The following is a 23,721-nucleotide window of genomic DNA, read 5'->3' as shown; positions in this document are numbered from 1 at the left end:
CCAAAATTGAGCCAAAATGTGGAGACCATGAAATGCTCTTGTTACAAAATACTAGAGAGACGCTAGCACAATTGCAAAATAGGCGGATACGCAAACTTGTGCACAACCTACTAGGCAAAAATGCAACTATCTCTATCCCAAATATGCTATATGTATGGTATTTCGGTGCAATGATCCAAGATGATCCAATATGACAATCTTAATGTATTATGATGCTATGGTTCTTGTTCATAAGCTCTTTGCTTATCTTTCCTCTTTGCTTAAAAGCTTGTGGGGCTCTTTCACTTTTGAGCTCTTTTCTCATACAAAACTTCACGAACCAAGATAGCAATTGTGTATGCGATGACAACTTTGTGACACACAAGTTGATCTCAAGATATGCACCACTATTGTATGGTATGTATGCTATGGAGTATGATCACTAATGTGCACAAGTCACGTTGCCTGCAATACTCGACGGCTAGTCTTGATGGGTAAGCTACGCAAAATGAGGCAATGTGGGTTATCAATGCAATTGCAAGTTATGACAAAGATGTCGTCAAAGTTACCGTCCTTGGCGATGATGAGACCCTTGCGAAGTTGAGCCGTGGTGGTGATGACACCAACCGTACCTAGATAGCCGAAACACAAAAGGATACGGGATCCACAACTCAAAATCTCAAAGACCAAATTGTGTCAAAATCATCATAGGAGGTATCGGGAAGATGGTGGTGTATGTGGGTTTGGAAAATGTGGTGGAATGTAGGGGTTATGGTGGTGGCCTCACTGACAAACTTCAGTTTCGTCAGGGTTTCCCGGACGTACGGGCTTTTACGGTCGTCCGGACTTTGTCGGACGTTCGACCTTTTCCGGTCGTCCGGAGCCTGGGCGAAAATCGGGCTCGGGAAGAAGAACTGCGAGATTTCCAGGGAAGAAGAAGATGGTGAGGTCGAAATCGAGTGATATGGTGGATGGAAAAAGGTGGGGAGGGTGGGGAAAGCTAGATCCACACGCAGCAACACAAATCCATGGACCAAATCCAACAAAATCTCAACTCAAAAACAAATCAGACAAAAAAAATTGGGGCTATTTTTGGTGGGGAATTTTTGAAATTAGGACGAAAACAACAAAATCAAGCTAGAAAACACGAGGTAGGGGCTCCAAAAACGTGATCAACGTGGCTCATGATACCAAGATGATGTAGGGTGGGACCCTATGTGGATGATCTTTCACGTTTGGAGGGATCTTACGGGGAAATCACGAAGAACACACGGAAGCACAAAGGGGAAACACGGGGAAAACGAGAGGAAGAATCACTAAACCGACATAGAATCAATCACATGAGTGCTAGATCACCGACAACATAGAGTAACATAAGATCCATGATCAACTAAGGTAAGGATACATAGGAACAGTTCTTCTCTGTACGGAGGTCTTGATGGTCTTCCCTAGAAAGGAGTCTTGAATCCGCTTGGGGGATCTTCTCCGAAGAGGTCCTGAGCTCCGAGGAGAAGTAGCCAAGTGGATGAGCAAGGCTCTCACACAAAATATGAGCTAAACCTATGCTGCCTGTACCAGGAGGTGGGGGCGTCCTATTTATAGTCTTAGTGCAAATGGAAGTCAAAACAAAGGGTACAAGGGCTCCAGCCCGCAGGTTCGGTCACTCAGGAGTCGGACGTCCGGAAGGCGTCGGACGTCCGGAGGCTCGGGACGGTCCGGTCGTCCGGGCGCGCTTGGACGTTCGTTGTTTCAGCTCTGGTGTAGGCGCGTCGGTCGTCCGTAGATGGTCGGGCGTCCGGAGCTTCTGGAGGGGCCGGACGTCCGGAGGCTGTCGGTCATCCGTAGATTTGGCTCGGGTGTTGGTCGTCCGGTCGTCCGGAGCGTCTCGGACATCCGTAGATTCGGTTCGGGTGGCCTGGTACCGAACGTCCGGAGGGTCCGGACGTCCGTGTCCTGGGACTCGTCGGACGTCTGGACAGGGTCGGACGTCCGATGCCTGTAGCTTCTGCTGCAGCTCTTCTTCTTGTCCGTCATGCTTGGGGTCCTCGCCGTCTTGGCTCTTGTATGCAGTTGTTCCGTGGCTCTCTTCCAGGCACCTGATAACACACAGAGTTTCCGAATGAGGTAGTAGCCATGTCTCGCGAGTAGGGATAGGAAGTTCGGAGAGGAGCGAGTTCACCTTATCTTCAATAGCCTTAGCTCGGGCTCGTGTCATGGGTCCAAGAGGTGTTGAGGGAGATGTAGGCATGTCCATGGAGATGAGCGAGGGATGCTCCGCATCAACGAAAAAGGGGATGAACGGGAACATGACTTGATCCATGTTAATACTGGAGTTAAACGGTTGACATAAGTCTGACATGCTTCAACAATACCAGCTTGCAACCTATCATGCCACCACATCATCAGGTTATATCTCCATCATCTAAACTCATCGAATTTCGAAGCTCACTTGTAGCTTGCTTTGCATGCAATATAACATTCGCTAATGCTTATATGAACATGCCATGAGAAACTACTCAAGTAAACATGCAAGCCACTCATCATATCAAAGGTTCAAACATGCTTGCCTGGTTCGGAGTAGTCGGAATCTAGCTCGGCGAAGTTTGCGGTCCCGTCACCTCCTCCAGTATCTACGGTATAAAGAAATCGCATACTAACGTAAATACCGTGTGTGCATAAAACTTGTTCCAAATATTTTTCAAATAAATATGATAAAAAACTAGACAGAAAAATAAAGATGGCAGAAAAAGAATCAATTCCAAATCATCTTTTGTTTAAAAGTTATTAAGGTTTTAGTCCAGGGACTCATCTATAATGAAACAGAAAGTTTCCAGGGGGTAGTTTATAAAAAGACAGAAAACGTTTCAGTTACAAAACGTATTTTGCCCGAAGGCGTTTTCAGAAAACATTTCGAAAAGAAGAAAAAGCTGACGAGGGGGTCCCACCCGTCAGGTTTGAATTTCAAAACAGAGTGCACCGGCGCTCGAGGACCGCGGTGGTCGCCGGCGTCGATCCACGGCGAGGTAGGGGGAGTGGATGGTACCTATGGACTCACGATGCTCTCCCGCGTCTGTGGGTGGTGGAGTTGGTCGTCGGCGAGCACCACGTCGACGGCGGCCTTCACTCCGGCGGACGGTGGTTCGGGTGGTGGTGGATCTCGTCGAGGAGAGCTGCAGGCGCCAAATTGGGGCTAGGGTCAGAAGAGTGGGTGCACTAGGAGGTTGCTGACGCGGTTTGGGAGGCGGAGGTGCCCTCACCGGAGAGAATCGTGCCGGAGCCCGAAGCGGATCGGGGCGGCCGAAGTCGGGGAAGAAGACCTCCTCGAGGCCCTCCTAGTGGCTGGGCGTGGTTCTGGTGAGGTGGAGGGGTGATGCCTCGTCGAAGGCGAGCTCGGGGTCGCTATTTATAGCCGGCCCGAGGCGGTTGCCGAGAACGGGATAACTCCGACGAGCGATTACGGCGAGGCAGTGGTCGGGCAGGTGGTTTAGGTGTCGGGGCAGCTGCGGATTGGATCACTGGCTTCATCCCATAGCTAAACTTGGCCAGACTTGGGCGACACTCCAAGTTCTCCACGGAACGGCCTCGCGGGCACGTCGGCACCAGGGAGCGCGCCCTGTGCTTCTCAGGCTACGGCGACGGTGCTGCAGCGTGCACAGGGGAGGGGATGGCCATGCGGAGGCTTCTGGTCGCTTGGGCGATGCTGGACGGCGCCGAAAGGCAGGGCTGGCCCCTGCTGGCCGCCACGGGTGGTTCTGCCACCGCAGAAGACGCCGGCGTTGGCGAGACACGTCGCCACCGACGCTTGCGCCCGTCCAAACGATCGTGCGGCGCACTTGATAAGGAGAAGGAGCAGGGAGCAAGGCACCAACGTGCACACTGGTGAGATTGACGCCGTGGTTCTGAAGACACGACACTGACGACATAACTGCATCACTGAATCTCTGAACTTTCTGAATTTTGATAAAAACAGTGCACGCCAGGTGTTCGATGAAATGTTTTTGGCATGTGGAAAAAATTTCTGGAGTTGATCCTTGGTTAGGTGACCTCTCAATGCATCTAGGGGCTGCCTGATTTATCTCAGATTTTTAGGAGAAGAAAAACTATGGATTTCACCAAAAATGGCAAATCTGGTCCAAACTTGCAGCAAGCAAGTTTTAAAAATTTTGAATTGTGGACCAGTGGATCTTGATGGATCTAGGTTGAGGGTACTAAGGACTAGCCATAGGAGTTTATTTGGGACCAAAACTCAAAAGGAATCTTGTAGTTCCTTTGTAAGTCACCTAGGTCTAAAATAAAAGACAGAAATTGTTTTGAGGATAAAATAAATAGAATAAAAATCAATAATGGGTTGAAACTTGCTGGAGTTGGATATTTGACTTGGCCCAAAGTAGGGAGTGGATTTTGGGAGAAAATTTTCAACCTAGGTCAAGGCGAGAGAAAAATTTTGAATGAAGAAGAATCAATCCATAAGTCATAGGGATATTTTATTTTTTTTAATAAAAGAAATATTAAGAAAACCCAAGATTCTCTGTGTTGACTCAACACATGTTGAAAAACCCTCAAGACCAAAACCAATATTGAGGACTCATAAAAAAAATATTTGTCATAAAAAGATTTGAGAAGAAGAGTCCTTCTTAAAAAAAATCAATAACCTCCTTTAAATCAAATAAAGATTTTTAAAAACCAAATCAAATTTTTTTGGAGTGTTACAGGATCACATCAGGATAGGAGTGGAGTTCTTATGCGACACATGCAAGAAAGAAGCGACGCTCGCAAAGGGCATCGTCGTTGGCCTGCGACCAAATCGACCGCACCATCGAGATGCAGAGCGGAGCCACGGAGGACACTTGTTGATCCGTTTGTGAGTTTTGTTTGAAATTACAAACGAATATGTACTATATTTGTACGAGCTTCTAAACAGTATGGGCGTAACATTTTGCCGTCCGTTCATAGTTGTACGCCACGCTTTGCGTTAATAAAAAATACAGGGCCCATGCAGGGTACTGCAGTACTGGCAGTACGTCTTTGTTCCACGTATGTACCGTGTCCTACGTGTCCGGCCGGAAGACACGCTTTCACTTTTCACCCGGACGCTGTACAGTCCTACAGCACGCCTTTAAAGTTGACCGTCCTCTTTCTGAGTTTTGAATCATCAACACGGTACGAGGAAGTGAGGTTTTGCCCAAAGAAAGAACACCAAGTGAGGACCGGTGAAACCGTCTCGCTGCCGTTGAAAGCTCGCCGATAGCGCAGTGCTCAACTCCGTGGCCACCTCACTGCTGAGAGGGTGCTTGGATCCAGGGGACTATTTTTAGTCTGATTAAAAATAGTCTTTTTTAGAGGCTAAAGTTCCAAGCACCCCTGACTAAAGAGAGGCTAAGAGTAGTCTTGAGGCTAAAAATTTTTAGTCATAGGAAACCTACTAAAATATGTATTAGCCCTCTCTCTCATCATTTAATGTCTCTCCTTTAACACATGCGAGTTCTGGATTGGAGGGTTTTGGAGGATAATAAATGCTCAATAATTTGATTTTAGTCTTTTTAGTATTTGGATCCAAGCATGGGTGAGGTTAACAAGTTTTAGTCCCACTACTTTTAGTCATGAGACTAAAACGTAACCAAGCACCCTCTGAACATGGGTAGAGATGCCGTGTTGATTTGTACTGCAACTCACTCTCTGCATTTTCAAATCGAACCGAAAAACCATACCGAACCAAACCAATTTTACGGTTTTTATGGTTCATGGTTTTGATATGGTATGAACTTTTCATACTGTTCTAACTTTTGTTTTTATGGTATATACCAAAAAATCGAACGGTTAACCAGATAAACCGAAGTAAACATAAATTTATATTTCTTGAGGCAAACAACCATACAAGTTATCATTTTGCTTATACATTAGTCAAATTCATTACCAAGCACGTACTTTTTTCTCGTAACATAGTTATTCTTCTCTTTAAAAATGCTAAGCACGTCCATAACAATCAAGGGATGAATCTATTCATGCATATATACTTATATATATATAGTTATATACTACTCCCTCCGTTCCATAATGTGAGACGTTTTTTGACACTACATTATGGAACGGAGGGAATATTTGTGTAAAATACTATGTGTTCTGAGTCATAAAATTGTAAATTGTTATTACGTCATTTTTAAATTCGCGTCAACTTTGGTTATTATGGTATATACCGAAACCATACCGAAATAATTTGATATACAGTCTCAGTCGATACTATATCCGTGAGATCTTATATTGAGATCCATGCAAAACTTTCTTTTTAGTTTTTATTTTTTTTCTCTAGCATGTTATATCACTCGACTTAGACTTGGTTAAATCTCAGTCGACTGATACCTAGCCACATCCTTTGATATAAACCGAACCCGAATAGTATTTTAATTCCATATTGTATTTATCGAAGTATTAATATCATATAAACCAAAAAACCGTATAAACCAAACCATGTAAATCGAATAAACCGAATGCACGGAGTGAACTACAAACGTCGTTGCATTTGCATTTTGCATCGTAAGAAAAGCACTGTTTACTAGCAGTGGCACAGAAGCACTCCACTAGTAGTAATCTCTGTCCCGTGTTGGTCCGTACCGATAGACGACATTCACAGACGATTTTAGCACGACACTTCATCTCACACCATCCATTTAAGACACCAATGTACAGAAAGTTGTTGGATTTGGAATCGGCTCAGGATCGTGCAAGCAAATATCGTCTGTGAAGTAGTTTCGCTACCGATATTCCTCTTGGGCGCCCGTAACTGGAAACGGAATCCCATCTGAAAAGCAGTCGTTTTTTTAACTTCACGGGTTAGTCCAGGCACCAGCAGCCAGCGCCCAGCAGCAGAGGCGCGTGCTCCGGCTGTCTGGCACGCCCGGCCGACCGCGGTCACAGAGTCAGACCGCGCCGCGTCCTCCGCCTCCGGTCCAAAAACACGTGTACGCCGGGCCACCAGGAAGCCGCCGCCGCCGCGAGCCACCATCGCATCGCAGCAGTGGAAACGCGAGGAGAAAGAAAGATGATAGACATCCAGACGCAGCGGAAACCCCGACGCGGTCGCGCCCCCGCCCCGTCCATTCGTCCCGCCCGCCCTTTTACCTTTTCCACGCACGCTAATTTAATCCGTCCGTCCGCGCCCCCCTCGCCCTCTGCTCCCGCTCCCCGCCACCGTCACCTCCTCCGCCGCACCCTCGTGCGCGCCGCCCAGCGCCTCGCAGATGACGGCCGCCGCCGTCACGCTCTCTCGCCAATGACCTCCTCCGCGCCCGTCACAACTCCCCCGCTCGCGGCGCTCCTCCTCCTCCTCCCGCTGCTGCTCGCGCCCGCGGCCGTCACAGCCTCCACGCTCGCCGTCGCGGGGGGCTCCGCCGTCTGCGGCGTCGCCGCCGACAACGGCACCGTCTACTGCGTCGCGGCCACAGCCGGCTCCTCGGCCTACAACTCCTCTGCCTCGCCCGTCGCGCCGTACCTCGTCTTCTCGCAGGTCTCGGGCGGCGCGGGGTTCCTCTGCGGCGTCGGCGCGGTAGCAGGCGGCGGCGTCGCACCGCGGGCGCTCTTCTGCTGGCCGCCCGCCGCGCCGGGGCAGCTCAGGCGGGTATACAGGGGCCCGGCACCGCTCCAGGACCTCGCCGTCGGGGCCGACCACGTCGCCGCGTACGACGGGCAGGCGCGCGGGATCCGATGGTGGAGGCGGGAGTCCGGGCAGTTCCCGGAGCTGTTCCTCGGCAAGTTCAGGTCCCTCGTCTCCGGCGACGGCTTCACCTGCGCGCTCCAGACTGGCACCTCCTCCTCCGCGGTCCGCTGCTGGGGCCTGCGGAGTAGCGCCGTGCAGTTGGCCTTCGCCAACGCCTCCGTCTCGTCCCTCGCCGCGGGGGGCTCCCGCGCGTGCGGCGTGGTGTCGACCACCGGCGCGGTGCTCTGCTCTGGCTTTGTGGACAAGCTCTCGCAGAACGACATCTACCCGCACGGGCTCGCCGTCGGCGACTCCCACGCGTGCGGGCTCCGGCGGCCTAACCGCACTGCCGTGTGCTGGAACCTCGCGGGACCGACCCCCACCGTGTACTACCCGGCCTTCGGGACGGCGTTCGAGTTCCTCGTCGCCGGCGGCAACCTGACGTGCGGCCTCGTCACCGCCAACTTCACCGTGCAGTGCTGGTCGTCGACCTCGTCGGCGGCGGACAACGCGGCGGTGATGGTGCCATTGCCCGCGATTCTCCCCGGCTCCTGCGTCCTCGACGAGTCCTCGTGCGAATGCGGCGTTTACCCTCGGTCCGGGGAGCTCTGCGCGAGCGCGCGCGCGGGCGGCGGCGTTATCTGCAATAGGCTGTGCGACAACTCGACGCCGCCGCCGGCACCGGCGTCGCCTCCTCAGTCACCAACAACGGCTACGAAGCGAGTGTCCAAAGGCTGGATCGCCTTCGCCGTCGTCGGCGCGGTCGGTGTCTTCGCTGGCATCTGCTCCATCATCTACTGCTTCGTTTTCGGCTTCTGCAGCCACAAGAGGATCCACAACTCCGTCCAGCCCAACATCGCCAGCAACGCGCCCGCTGCGGCGGCGGATAACGTCGGTGGCGTCGGCGCTGGAGTCGGCGCCGTGGCCGTGGCGAGCCCCTACGGCTCGCCGAACGGGTCACGGGCGCGTGGCCTCTTCCGGCGGCAGCTCTCCCGCGCCATGACGCGGCAGCGCAGCGGGCCGTCGTCCTTCAACTTCAAGGAGCACACCGAGGAGTACACCTTCGCACAGCTGGCGACGGCGACGAACGGCTTCGCGCCGGAGGCCAAGATCGGCGCGGGAAGCTTCGGCACGGTGTACCGCGGCAAGCTCCCCGACGGGCGCGAGGTTGCCATCAAGCGCGGCGAGGCGTCGGGGCCAATGGCGCGCAAGTTCCAGGAGAAGGAGAGCGCGTTCCGGTCGGAGCTGGCCTTCCTCTCCCGCCTCCACCACAAGCACCTGGTCGGCCTGGTGGGCTACTGCGAGGAGAACGACGAGCGGCTGCTGGTGTACGAGTACATGAAGAACGGCGCGCTCTACGACCACCTCCACCCCAAGGGCGGCGGCGCCGACGCGGACGCTGCGTCGCCGGTGGTGTCGTCGTGGAAGCTGCGCATCAAGATCCTGCTGGACGCGTCGCGGGGCATCGAGTACCTGCACTCGTACGCCGTGCCGCCCATCATCCACCGCGACATCAAGTCGTCCAACATCCTGCTGGACGGCGGGTGGGTGGCGCGCGTGTCTGACTTCGGGCTGTCGCTGATGGGGCCGCCGGAGACGGAGGAGGCCGGCGGCGCGCAGCAGCAGCACCTGTCCATGAAGGCCGCCGGCACGGTGGGGTACATGGACCCGGAGTACTACGGCCTGCACCACCTCACCGTGAAGAGCGACGTGTACGGCTTCGGCGTGGTGATGCTGGAGACGCTGACGGGGAAGCGCGCCATATTCAAGGAGGCCGAGGGCGGGAGCCCCGTGAGCGTGGTGGACTACGCGCAGCCGAGCATCGTCGCCGGCGAGCTCGGCAAGGTGCTGGACGGGCGCGCGCCGGAGCCGTCGCCGCACGAGGCCGAGGCCGTCGAGCTGGTGGCGTACACGGCCGTGCACTGCGTGCGGCTCGAGGGGAAGGACCGCCCGGCGATGGCCGACATCGTGGCCAACCTGGAGACGGCGTTCGCGCTGTGCGAGGGAAGCGCGGGTGGCAGCCGCGGCGCCGGCGGCACCACCACCGGGGGCGGATTCGGCAACAGCTCGTCCAGCGCCAGCCTCTCCATGACGTCCATGGAGCTGTCGGGACGGCTCGCGGAGTAGCTAAATCCGTTCGTGAAAATTCGAATCCAGGAGTTTCAAATTGTGATTAGCCCGGGTAGGAAGCAGGCGAGGTCCCTGGATCGTAATCCGTTTGTTAGTTGATTGATTTTTGATTTGAGGCTAGATTTTGGAACCGGAGAGGTCTCTCTGTGTGTGATGTGATCATCTCATCACACATTTTGTTCTTGGTGGATGTACATGGTCGTATTGAACTGATCTCTTCTTTCTCAACGATGCTCTGTGCGTTTGAGCCTTTGAGGCATCATTCCCAACATGATAATTTCTCTCGAGTACCCTACGAATCATTGCGTTCCAAACCACTCTGGTGGGATTCCAGCAGAATCATTGCGTCCCAAGCAGCTTTCGGGCATTCAGGAAGGAAGAATCAATCTCGATCATCATCATCGAGCATCTTTGGAGTTTGAACAGATCAAAGCGCCGTCTCCCGCCTCGTTTTCTCTTCTTCGCTTTTGGTCTCCGGTCTACTACAAGAGCGTGGAGCGGTCAAATTTCTTTATTCCAACCCATCTGCACGGAAAAAAATTCGGTGGACACCGGTTGCAAACTGCGGCTCGTGCGTACCCGAGGGGATCTGCCGACACCTGTCCTCCCGATGCATCCGACGGTGCGCTCCAGGTGCTTCTATCCTCGGCTCGTGCGCCCTCGCTCGGCTCCCGATTGAAACGTTCCAGGCTCATTTGCTCGACGCACGCTGACAATCTCATCTCCCCGGCTCATCGTTCCTCGGCTCAGCCATGTGAATGGATCTGGTTTGCACATCGCCGGAGCGATCCCATCGGCATCGGGCCGAGCGGCCATGCAACGTCAGCTATGCCTGAACGCCATGTCGACGAGCAGACTGACGACGGCGGCACAAGCGTCTCTTGACATGTCCTTGCGGAAGGATACAGACCACGCGGAGCTGGTGCAAATGTTGGGCGCATCGCGGTTCACGCCGCAAAGCTGGGCATCCCTGTGTCCCCATGCCAGGCGACGAGCTGGCCGCCATGACCACACACACCTACGCCGCCGGCGACGAGCTGGCCGCCATGATCGCAAACACCTACGCCGTCGGCGTTGAGCTGGCCGCCATGATCGCACACTCCTACGCCGCCGGTGACTGGCGCATGGATGTATAGGTCTGTATGAATTTTTGAAGGGTTGATGTACGGCTGTATGTGATAATTTTACAGTTTATGTAATTGTGTTGTATCATCGAATTTGATGCTCCATTGAAGAAATTCCCGCACATCGTGGCATGGTTACTGAAATTGCGGCGGAGTCCTCAGCGCATGGTCCCGGCGTGCGGCGCCTGGTGGGCGGCGGCTTTTCCAACACGGGAGAGGGGCTGAGGGAGGTGCCGCCTTGTTGACGGGAGGAGGTTTCCGAACTGGCCGGGCGTTGGAGACGAGATGGATCATCCACCATGGCTACTACGCTCGCGAGCAGATGGGGATCTGGTGTGGCAAGGTCAGATCATGTGCTAGGCAGCTCATAGGTACAGCCGGTATCGCATGAAGAGCCGAGCCTGGAGGCACAAATGAGCCGAGCGAGGCAGGCAGGAGCGCGGCCTAGAGTGCGCCGTTGGATGCATCGGGAGGACAGGTGGCCGCAGATCAACTCGGGTACACACGGGCGGCAGTTTGCAACCGGTGTCCACGGAATTCTTTTCCATCTGCACACGCAGACGCATCGCTCGGCGGTCAATCGGGGGTTCGCTCGCCCGGAAGTGGTTCCGGGCTGCTTCCTCCCGGCGAGCAAGGTTGGTGCGATTTTCGGTCTACCGTGACGAGCACGTACGGCACGGTCGTTTTCTCCGGGTGCTTCGCGTCATTTCTGGCCGCCGGTAGTCTCGTGGTGTACAGTTTCGGCAACCATGACGACAAAAGGATTGGTCAGGACGAAGCGGATGCCGATCTCTAGACAGACTAGTGTATAGTACAGTAGGTCTTTATTAGCCCCTCGCCATCGCAAAAATGATAGATTTTAGTTCCCACCCGAAGGGGTGTGATTTATGACGTGGCCGCGGTCTTAATGGCAGTCCAGCAAACTCAAAAGTACAATGCTCAAAACAAATCAACAAAAAAAGATAATGAAATGGAAAGAAAAACTGAAAATTTATGAAAATCAGCGACTTTTGAAAACGAACAATATGAAGGTAGATTAATAAAAGTCCTTTTTTAAAAATTGGATCTTCTAGGAAAATGAAAATGAATTTTTGAAATGTTATTCAACAATTTTAGTTATTATTAGGAATTCTACACTTTTTGTCAAAACTTTAGAGCATCTCCAGCCGCGCCCCCAATAGGCCCTCCCCAGGCGTTTTTGCCGCGCCGGCGCCGAAAAAACGGCCCAGTCCCCCCCCCGAAGCCCGTTTTTCGCCGGCTCGGGCCGAAACTGGTGCCGGCGGACCCAGGCAGAACCCGGCGCCCTGGGGGGCGCCTGGGGCGCCGGCACAAGCGAAAAGGGCGTGTGGGTCCGCCCTGTCGGCGAGTTGAGCGCCTCTTCCCGCCGTTTCTTCCCGCTTTTTCCCACTTCCCTCCCATTTTTTCCTTTCCTCCCGTCAATCTCCCTCCCGCTCGCCTCCCAGCCGGCCGCCATGCCACCGAAGAAGTACGTCGTCCCCCGTGCCGCGTCAACCGCGACCGCCTACGTCGCCCAGCCGAAGCAGAGGAAGCCGACGGCGCCACCGTCCAAGCCGTCGGGCATGACAAACGCCGATTGGAGGGTAAAAGTGCAGTGACGGGAGACCGTCACCGCCGACTGGCGGAACAGGGCCCTCGCCAAAAAGGCCTGTGACAACGCGGCACGCGCGGCTGCCGCTGCCGCTTCGGCGGACCAGGCCAATGCCGAGGCGACTCGCGCGGGGATGATGAATCCCCCCCGGCAACCACGCGCAGTACGCGCCCTGGGGCCAGCAAGGCGTCGGGTCTCCGTCGCCGGAGCCATGGGGATCGCCTTCGCCGGGCTACACCGACGGGGATGCGCACGGTGGGTTCAACCCAAACGTCACTTTCCCCCATGGACACCCGGCCCAGCACACGCCCTCGCCCGCCTTCACCAGCGTGCAGTACCCTCCATACAACTACTTGCCGCCCGCGTACGCGTCCTCCCAGACGCCCCCTCTCCGCCGTTGCGCACTGCCCTTCTCGCACCTTGGCGACGCCGACGAGACCGAGGCCGACATGGACGACATCATCATGGAAGGTTCGATCGTAGCCGCCGCGTCTCCCGGGTTCACCGCGGATGAGACGGTGGATCTCAGCGGCGGCATGGACGACGAGCTCGGCTACGTCTACGGCGACGAGGAGCAGGAGGAGCAGGACGAGGAGGACGAGGAGGAGGAGCCGGCGATTGTTCCGGCAAGGAGGCGCAAGAAGAAGAAGCGTACGGCCAGGTCAGGCGAGCCGCGCATCAAGTGGGCATCCAAGGAGGAGGAATGCCCCTACTTCAAAGGCGTCTACATGCAGCGCGGATCGAAGGCGATGGCGAACCATTGGGGGCGTATCCAGGGGGCGTGCAACAAATGACATAGGGTCATGCCGAGGAGGTCGCCGCTCGCCCGGAGAGCGGCGCCAGCATTGAGGATCAGGTATGCCACGCCGATCTCTTGCCTCTCTTCGCCGTGTGCGCCCGCCAACTGTTTGTTCGTCCCCGCGCAGTTGTTGCGCATGTTCGGCCTGTATCGGCAGAGCAACAATGACGCCGAGTTCAAGTACCTTCATGTTTACAAGCGCATTGACAAGTGCGAGAAGTGGGCGCAAGTCCGACCAATGATGCCACCGAGACTGCCCGCAGCACAGAAGCCACGCTGCCAAGCACAGAGACCCCGTCAAGCCCGCGCACGCCGACGCCGGAGGCCGACCTCGCCGCCTGATGCGCGCTTTCGTCCTTTCTGCTTTTTGTACGCCGAACTTTTCATCCGATCCCCGATCTACTGGCCGCTTGATCGCCGGATTGTGGCGTCTATTTTGGGCGCGGGAATGACTACGTTTGAATTTGCCGTGCCTGGGGACGGCGCCTGGGGGCGTGGCTGGGAGCTAGGCCGCCCCCAGGGGCCGAACTAGCGCCGACTCGCCCCCAGGCCGCAGTTTTTTGGCGCCCTGGGGGCCGAACGGCTGGAGATGCTCTTATGTTCTCTTTTTTCATTTTATGAAGTAAAGAATTTTATTTATTATTGTATATGCATTATAACTTTTAGGTTCTTCAAAATCATTTTATTCCTGCATTTTCATCTTTTGATGATTTGGTTGTTCTTTTTGTCATGATTGGGTTGCCATACCTTCAAAACCACCACCACATCATCAGCCAAAATGTTGAGTGGTGTGAGGGACCAAGTCCACTTGCTATTTAAAGTTAGTGGTAAACATTAAAATTGGCAATTACTTGAGAGACCAAATAAAAGTATGATACAAGAAATAAAATTGGTAAATTGTACACATACCAAAAAAAAAACTGATCACACATATGACTTTTTTCTTCTATTGACGACACACACGATATTTCCCTACCAAAGAAAGCATCACACATATATCATTTCTGTGAGACAACCTATCTCTCACCGGCCTAAAGAATCCATGTCTTGTCTATGGCGACAAATGTGGTAAGGATTTTGGATAGATGTGGAAGGCCATATGAGGTCTCAGATATGGCTCCGAGTTTAATGGCAGTCCAGCGAACTGAAAAATGGAATTGCATAAAATATTCAAAATGAAGTAGCAAAAAACTCAATAAAAAACTGAAATGTTATTGAAAATCAGGGACTTTTGAAAAGAAATAACATGAAGGTGCATCAATGAAAAATGCTACAATTGGTTGAAATTGAAGAACTTAGGAAAATGGGAAATAAAAGTTTGAAATGCCTTTGAACAAAATTCATTACTTTCATAATTCTCCTTTTGGTCAGAGTACTTTTTTAACCTTCTATTTTTTTCATGTCATAAAGTAAACAACTATATTTAATACCATATTATACTTTTTAGCCATCTAGGTTCTTCAAAACTGCTTTTATTCCTCCATTTTCTTACTTTGATGATTCGATTGTTCTTTTTGTCTTGACTGGGTTGCCATATCCTCAAAACCGCCACCACATCATCAGGCAAACTATTTTTAGTAGTATGGGGACCAAATCCATCTGCTATTGAAAGTCAATAGTAAAAATTAAAATTGGCATATGGAAACAATTTAGAGACCAAAATAAACTTTATCACACATGTACCTTTTTCTTCTATTGACAACACACACTTTTCTCCTTGCCAACAAAACCATTGCAAATATATCATTTTATTCCTTTTTTGAATAGCCCATCTCTCACCGGCTTAAAAAAAACTCATGTCTTGTCTATGTCGACAAATGCAGTATGGGTTTGGGATAGATGTGGATGGGCAGATGAGGTATTGGACATGGCTACCATTTTTATGCAGTCCAGCAAACCAAAAAATGAAATTTTATAAGATGTTCAAAATAAAATAACGAAACATTATTTGAAAGTCAGGGACTTCTGGAAGAAAATAACATGAAGGTGCATTAATGGAAAATCTTATAATTATTTGAAAATGAAGAATTTAGGAAAACAGAAAATAAGCTTTTGATGGCTAGAATAATCTTCTTTTTATATTATATTTTTCCATTTTATAATTTAAAATTTCTATTTAATACCGTATTATACTTTTGAGCCTTCCAGGTTCTTCAAAATTAGTTTATTCATGCATTTCTTCTATTGATGATTTGGTTGTTCTTTTTTGCCTTGACTGGGTTGCCATACCTGCAGAACCACCACCATCAGGCAAAATGTTTTGAGTGTGCGAGGGACCAAATCAACATGCTATTGAAAGTTGATGGTCAAAATTAAAATTGGTACATAGTTAAGAGACCAAGATAAACTTATGACACATATGACTTCTTTCTTGTATTGATAACACACGCGATTTTTTCCTACCAACGAAACCATTGCACATATATCATTTTATTTATTTTTAAAACAACCTATGTCTCACCGGTCAAAACTCAGGTCTTGTTTACGGCGACAAAAAATGTGATACGGGTTCTGGATAGACGCGGAAGGCCAGATGAGGATTTGCAGCTCTAGGAATAATATGATCCCCTTTTCTAGCAAATTCATATTTTGAGTTTAAAATGTCGAGGACATCCAGAAGGAAGAAAAAACAACTGGAGTATAGAAATTAGAGTGAGTCTTGTATCATCATGTTTTTGTGAACTTTTTTGTTGTTTTGTATTTCACGACATTTTTTTGGAAGCCATAATAACATATAATAAAGGAAATATGTATTCTTAGTCCGTCATGCTATTTTATAGAAAACCCCCTGATGTTTATGACATTAAACCCGCAGTATATCTCAAATGTTTTTAAAAATACTCATATCTTCTAAACTGTAACTTCAAATTTGACATGTTATATATGGAATTTGATTAGAAAAATATATAGAGTCTGAATATGATGTTATTTTACCTGTTAACCATTTAAAAAAAATACTATCTAAGGTGCAATCTTAATCAGTAGTGTATTATCTGTCTTTCTTTCATATCAATACTGATCCAGATTGTAGACGAACATCTCAGCAAAATCGGAACTGGAGATGAAATTGAACATCACTTGCCCGTTTCTTTGTACGTATTAAATCTACATGCAAGCCGTGTTTAAATAGAAGACATGTGGAATCTTGAATTTGTGCTTTTGTATACAAAGACCATCTTTGTTTGGGCCGTAACTACAAATACTCAGATTATAGACCACCTTTTGCAAATTAAGAGCGTGTGGTATTTTTTTCTCCCGGTGCAAAGCACGGGCCCTTTTGCTACTAATAGCATATTTGGGTTGTGGAAAATGTCTCTGTTTTGTTACACCACAAATCAGATGAAACTTTGACGAAGCTTGAAATCCGAAAAACAATATTGTGTTATTTACATGCGAGAATGTTTTAAAATATTTTTAGGTAAGTACTCCCTCCATTTACCAATATAAGATGTTCTAACTTTTTTTGAATATGATGTATATAGACAGGACTTAGTGTGTGTTTACTCATTTCAGTCTGTATATAGTTCATATTAAAATATCTAAATCACCTTATATTTGTGAATGGAGGAAGTACTAATTATTTTTCTCGGAAAGAGATGCGAGCCCGAGGCTCATTATTTGTTTTCGGTGGGGTACCCCCAACTCCAGCTGATGATAGAACAGGTGCATGGTAGGCCTTTTCACGACACACGGCCTCAGTCACGAGAGCCTACGCACTGATAGATCGAATTCCCTTGCATTATTGTGCCCTTTCGAAGTGGCCTATTGAACAGTGTCACACATGTTGATTGACCTACCAATCTACCATAGAAAAGAAAAGGAAAACGATTGGTTTGAGACGTCTCAACAATACGTTTTGTCTATATAGGGAAAAATGGGATGGGCGCATCCAGCCATATAGTTGGTGAAACGAATCCCTCGCCGTGTTGCGCTCCCAAGGGCAGCTTCTCCAATCGTGCCATGCTCCCCATGCTCAACTATCCGACCATGGAGATGGAGACCGTTCATGCATGTGAAGTGTTGGACAAATACTACCCATCTTTGTCAATGGAGCAAGTAGGAAAACTATAGAAGATTGTGCCAACTGATTTCTCAGTCCCTCCATAGTGCTTTTGTATTTAGAGTCACGGAAAACTTAACATATATAAGAGCAGAAAAGGTCAATGAGGGACTTGATTAATCTAGAATTTTTGCTGCTCTTGGAATGTAGTTCTTCTAAAGTAGTCACTTCCGTCCACTCTCCTCTCCTCTTAGTTATCCTACACGGTGAGACGAGTTATCAGTGATGTCACTCACATCGTTGTGGATGCAGCTCAAGACATATATTTAAGTTTGATTTTTTTATGCATGTATATGAGGTCTGAACGTTGAAGTATACTATCCACCCTTCTCCTACAGTTTGGACTTTTGGATGAATTGGCCGGAGCAGTGGCGGAGCCAGGTTTACCAGTATGGGTGTACATAGTTCAAGATTTACTATTTTCTACCTATTTTTTCGATAAATGCATATTTTATCTACCTAGTTTATGCTTCTTTATCAAAATTAATGGGTCTTCATCGCATGTCCCCTTGTGGCTTCGTCCATGAGCCGGAGCATGAATTCAATATGATATCATCGTCAAGAAGTCTCGAGTTCAAGAACCTACCGATGTAGTATTAAAAAAATGTTGTGACCTACATCATTGCCACACCTTAGGACTAAGAAAACCTAGAAATGAAGAAGAGTGTTGAAATATAATGTTCAGCCCTCTAGAAACTCGTGGGGTCACGCACCTGCCCAGCAGTGTTGGTCGCCCGATGGCCTCACGATCCGGAGAGTCGTTGGATCCTGCACAAGAGCACAACAAGTTTTAAAACTTACGTTTTGTCGGTCGCAAGTTCTGGAACCTACATTTTTGTCGGTCGCAGGTTCTGAAACTTACGATTTTTTTGGTTGTTCGTACCAAGTTGCAGAAGTTGAAAGTTAATGAAATTTTAAAAACTTGTCAAAACATATTCAAAATGAATATCATGTGAAAGCCCTCATCGACAGAAACACACATATGCAAATGAAACGTAATTTAGACTTTTAGTTCAAAAGATATGAAAGATTGAAAATCGAAAGCCAAAAGAAAAAGAGGGTTGTGTGCCACCGCACATGTGTGCTATAAATCCTCTCCCTTCAACCCTCTCTCACAGTTTGAACTTTTGAATTAATTGGCTGGAGCATGGATTTAATACGGTACTGAACTTAGGAGGTCTGAAGTTCAAGACACTGCCAATGCAATATTTTTCTTTCTATGGCCTAAATCAATCATGTGTCTCTCTCCATTAATTCAAACTGCTAGGTGAACCGGTTAGGTGCATACAACTTATAACTAAAAGGTTTCAGGGTTCAAAACATTGTAAACACAATAAATAACTACAGTCTGCCCCCACTTCTGCTGACCATGTCATAACTCCAAAGGAGCATATATAGACGGGAGGTGAAGTGTTGGAGTATAATGTCCGGCCTCTCCCATAGCTTGTACTTTTGGGTGAATTGGCTGGAGCAGGAATTCAATACTCACCGTGGAGAAACTTCTCCCACCGTGGGAATACAAGTCGGACATGGATTTTTAGGCCTTTGATTTGATTGCTGGAAATTTTATTATATGTTATAAAAAATATGTTTGTCGCCGACTGTAGTTTTTGAACATATATTTTTGTGGCTTATTATGTGCGTTTCACTAGCTAAATTGATGACCTAAAAGTTTGCGTGGCAGACTTATATTCCAATCCAGAGGGAGTATAAAAGATTGTTCGTCCATATTACTTTTGTATTTAGAGTCAACATAAAAACCGACATAGACAATGATACAGTTACTCAAAACAAGAGCAGAGAAAGTCATCGAGAGACTTAATTAAACTAGATTTTTTTTGTTTTAAACTAAAATTCCAAAATGCTTTGCCCCCGCGATCACCCAATTGACACGCTCATTCTTTTTCTTGGAAATGATACATGTAAGCATGGTGAACATGCCATGAAAAACCTTCACATTTCTTTCATCCCATATGATCCACGTGATGATGCCCATAGTTTTTTTTTTGTGATTCACATTTGTCATTTGCTTTCGCACCATTCCTTAACCGAGTTATCGTCCGCCCAAGCGGCTATGTCCAGTTAATGCAGTCCAAGCCAATCCTTGATCAAACCTCATATCCGGATTGTGATTCAACATTGGAACACAAAGGTGTGCCTCTATCTTCCGCACCCTCATACCTAGCGGGCACAATGTCGGAGTTTGGCCACCCTCTTCTTTGTAACTAATCTGCCATCCAAACTCTATTTTCCACAATGAACCATCCAAAAGAATATTGTACCGTGGTCATTTCCAAGTTTTTCATATAATGTGATGCATCGTCAAGGAAGTCTTACTCTTGAGCTGAGGTTAATTTCCAAGTTATCTTTTTCACCTCATTACCATTGAGCTTCTATCTCTAATGGTTTCGCCCAAAGGGTGGCAAATTCAGAGATGTGGACGGCCATAGGGCCGTCGGAGGCCCTAATCTGAACAACCCACACGCTCTTGGTTAATGCTTGCTTGATAGACAACTTGCGACGGGAGGCCATGAAAAATGAGGGGTGCAAGATCCTTAGGTCGCTGCCTGGAGAGCCAAGCCGAATGCCAAAAGGGTGCCTTGCATCCATCACCTATAAATATTGTCGTGGAGGCATAGAAACGAACTAATGTCAGCGTCATTGTAAGGGTTGCGCATTTCCATCCATGTTTTCACCGGATCCATCCATTCAGACCACTGCCACCAAATTTCGTTACTCATGGAATGTTTTTTTGACTGCAACTTTTGGAAACTTCAAAAATAGTTACTTTTGCTCATTCTCATTTCTTGCTGTTGGTTGCACCTCAACAGTTATCCTACATGGTGAGACGTGTTAGTGATGTCATTGACATGTTTATTGATGCCCTTAGAGGAGTGCGGGGCTGAGAAGCCGTACACCCAGACGTCCCACCCGTCCCTCGCGTCGCCCTCCCTGGCAGCGACGGGGGAACCCAGATCCGGCGGCCCTACACCCTTCCCATCTCCCTCCCCACCTCGCCGCCACCGGAGGAACGGCCAGCGAAGCCGGCGCCGGCTCCCGGGATGGTGGCGGCGGGGCGTCCACCCCAATCTGACCGCTCTCTTTCGGTGGTGAGGGTCCGGATCTGAGGCGGCGGCCTTGCTGGTGCGGACGGCGCTCCTCTGGCGGCAGGGAGTGCTCGTCGGTGAGGTAGGCCGGTTCCCCTCGACTGCGCGGGCAGCGAGGTCCCGGTGGGCGCAGGTCATGGCGCGGGGAGGCCCCGGGCTCCCCTCGTCAGATCGGAGGCGATCCTGGTCCACTCGTGATGCATGATCTCCGGCCGGCCTGGATCTCCGGCGTACACGTCCTTGCGGATTTTGTGGTTGGTTCGGAGGTGGCGGCAGGGTGCTTGGCCGGGGGAAACCTTTGGCCGCTGGTGGCGGTCACGGCGTCGATGGCGTCCCGGACGCCATTCCCTCCTTGGTGGCGGTGCCGAGGCTAAACTTCACCTGCCTCCCCCCTTCCCCTGCGCCCGGGTGAAAACCCTAGCCCCGGTGGCTAAGCGGCGGCGGCGCCACAGCGTCATCACCTTCTTGAAGGCGCCGACTTGGGCATGGGGATGCTGGGTGTGCATGGCGAGCTTGTCTGGTTCCTGGTGGCGGCCCGCCTGATATGCTGCGTCGCAGCTCCGGGCAGTGTCTTGGGGCTGCGGTGCTTCTCTTCCGGCCGTGTCTCCGATGGGGACCTCGCCCTTCCTCACCTTGTACATGCTGTGGTGGAGCGGTACTTCATCTCACTCATTGATGGCGGCGAAGATCGGCGGCATGGCGCTGTGGAGGCTCGGCGCCCGATGCGCGGAGATGGACTCGCGCAGGAGGAGGTTGCTGTCTGGCGTCGTGGTGACGTCGATGGCAGAGTGGCCAGACAAGGTAGAAGCCTCAATATGATCTGAAGACGGACCTGTGGAAGATGGCGGCGACGACACACGAGTGCGTCTGACCGGATTGTGCCCCAGACCCGGTATGTGGCTCGGCTGGGGCTTCCGAATATGTTTTGGTTTTCGGCTTTTTGATGTTAGGCTTAGGTGAGTGGTTTGGGTAGTGGCCCAACTAGCACCCCTTCATCATTTTGGATAGGAGTAGCGGCATGTGTTGCCAAGATGGTGGATTCAGGCTCATTGTTGTAATACTTTGTAAGGTCCTCGAGAATAATCAATAAAGTGGTCGTATGCATCTTCCAGATGCAGAGGCCGGAGGTCATCCTCTTTTTCTAAAAAAAAAAATTGATGCCCTTAGAGAATTATAGTAGATATTAGTTTGATTTTGAAGAAATAATGCATTCAACGAGCAATCATATGAGTGTACGCCGCCATGATTAAGAAAAGAAAAGCCACCTCACAGTAAAAAATACGCCGCAGAAAAAAGAAACTTTCAGTTCAAACGAGACTTGCTAATCAAACACGTACAAATCTAAAACTTTTCTAGTCGATCTTTCTCTATTGTTTTAGAGCGGTGGATCCGTGCGGGGGTACATATGATTAGTCAACAAAGGAGTGATCTCGTTAGTGCGATGGTCCGATTAATTCAGCTTAGGTTTTCCCTATCACCAACCTCTTGCGTCCTTGTCCAGGCCCTTCTGGGCGGCAGCGGCTCTTATTTATTCTCGAGGTGGCATGTGAGAACACGAGACCTGCATATATATTGACATCATTGTTGGGTACAGCCAGCACAATGATCTGCCTTTGATCTCCTTGTGATGTTCTTTTCACAAAGCACATTTGGTGAGTAGGCCAGCGCGTGTGTACATGTAGCGCTAGGCCAGTGCAGCCGACTCGAGGCGGCCAAAAGCTTTCAGCCGAAAGCGTCGCGGTCAAGAAAGGGAGGCCAACGAGAAATCCAGGCATTTTTCTGATTGATTGCAGAAAGAATTGGGTTGTTGAGATTAGCAACTTCGCAGTGGAGGACGTGTGGGCATCATTTACGAGCTTATGCTATGTGTACGCGATTAGTGTCTAGCCCTTGTTAATTAAGTACTCCCTCCGTTTTTAAATAGATAACTCAACTTTGTATTAATTTTAGTATGCTTTTAATTTATTTTGGAACGGAGTGAGTACCAAGGTGTGTTCTTCTATGCTTTCATTATGTTTTTAATTTCCTTTAATCTACTCCCTCCGTTCCTAAATATTTGTCTTTCTAGAGATACCAACAAGTGACTACATACGAAGCAAAACGAGTGAATATAAACTCTAAAATATGTCTATATACATCCATATGTGGTAGTTCATTTGAAATCCTAAATAGACAAATATTTAGGAACGGATGGAGTATGTTTTTATGCTTTTATTGAGCTGTCTTTGGTGGGGATTTTGGAGGTCTTTTCATTGGTTTTACGCCGGAAACAAAAAACCATGCATGCATTGCTCTAGAATAATATGAGTGTTTTCCTCTTGGTAAGTTAGTTTGTTTGGCACTGTCAATAAATAATATATGACTCTATGCATCACCCGATGGAGAGACCGAGGGTCATCTCTTCTTTTAAAGAAAAAGATGAGTGATTTTCGATGGAGAAGCACCCACATTTGCATTTCTTTTGATGAACGCTCTTATTTTCGCGCCGCCTTGGAACAACTCTAGCAAAGTCTTCATATGACCCCATAATAACTGCTAATATGTCAATTTTGGCTTGAAATGGCACTCTAGCGGTTGTCATATGCCTCCCAGTCGGCAAAAGTTATGTCGCAACCCTTATATTTAGGGCTGTGGAGGGCCAGTGTGAAGCTCGTTCTAAACCAGACCACCAACGCATGAGGGAAGTTTCAGCTTCTACCTCCTCGAGCCGCGCGTGATTTGAAGCCAGCCGACCTCCCACGCACCACTGACGACGGGCACACGGCCATAATGCCATGTCCGTTCGCTCGGATTCTCGTGACTATCCGTTGGATGGCCGCCATGCGGCATCAACTCTTGGCTTGCGTTTGAGCAGACCGTGAGGAGTCGTGTAAGCAGTCGGGAGGTTTGTGAGCAAACCATCGCAACATTTCTCTCTGGGAGACGGGCCATTTGACCACTCACCATCAGCGGCCTCCTCAATTGCCATCCTAATGGTACCCGCAATGGACTATAAAAGGCCGACGCCCTAACCTCTCTCCCTTATCCATTGCCTTCTCCGATGTCACTGCATATCCCCTCACATCCGCATCCAATCCACCTCTTTGGCTCCATGGCGCAGCGGCAAGAGCTCCCCATCGTCTTCAATTTTGGAGATGACATGGAGGTGAAGAGGCGGGCGGATCCTCTGGACCCCTTACGGGACCAAATAAACGTGCCCCTCGAGGAGGCTATGTAGATGGAC

General features: G+C 49.7%; 1 protein-coding gene across 1 annotated transcript; it reads left to right on the top strand.

The window, feature by feature from the left end:
• The first annotated feature begins 7,058 nt into the window (after positions 1-7,058).
• Positions 7,059-10,071, top strand: LOC119322794 (putative serine/threonine-protein kinase-like protein CCR3). The gene has a single exon (XM_037596315.1). It carries the CDS (start codon positions 7,247-7,249, stop codon positions 9,794-9,796), a length of 2,550 nt encoding a protein of 849 aa, XP_037452212.1. The 5' UTR covers positions 7,059-7,246; the 3' UTR covers positions 9,797-10,071.
• The last annotated feature ends 13,650 nt before the right edge of the window (positions 10,072-23,721 follow it).

This window comes from Triticum dicoccoides, chromosome 1B, assembly GCF_002162155.2.
Source record: "Triticum dicoccoides isolate Atlit2015 ecotype Zavitan chromosome 1B, WEW_v2.0, whole genome shotgun sequence".
NCBI lineage: Eukaryota > Viridiplantae > Streptophyta > Magnoliopsida > Poales > Poaceae > Triticum > Triticum dicoccoides.
The sequence above is the reverse complement of the archived record's forward strand: the minus strand, read 5'-3'. Positions and strand labels throughout refer to the sequence as shown.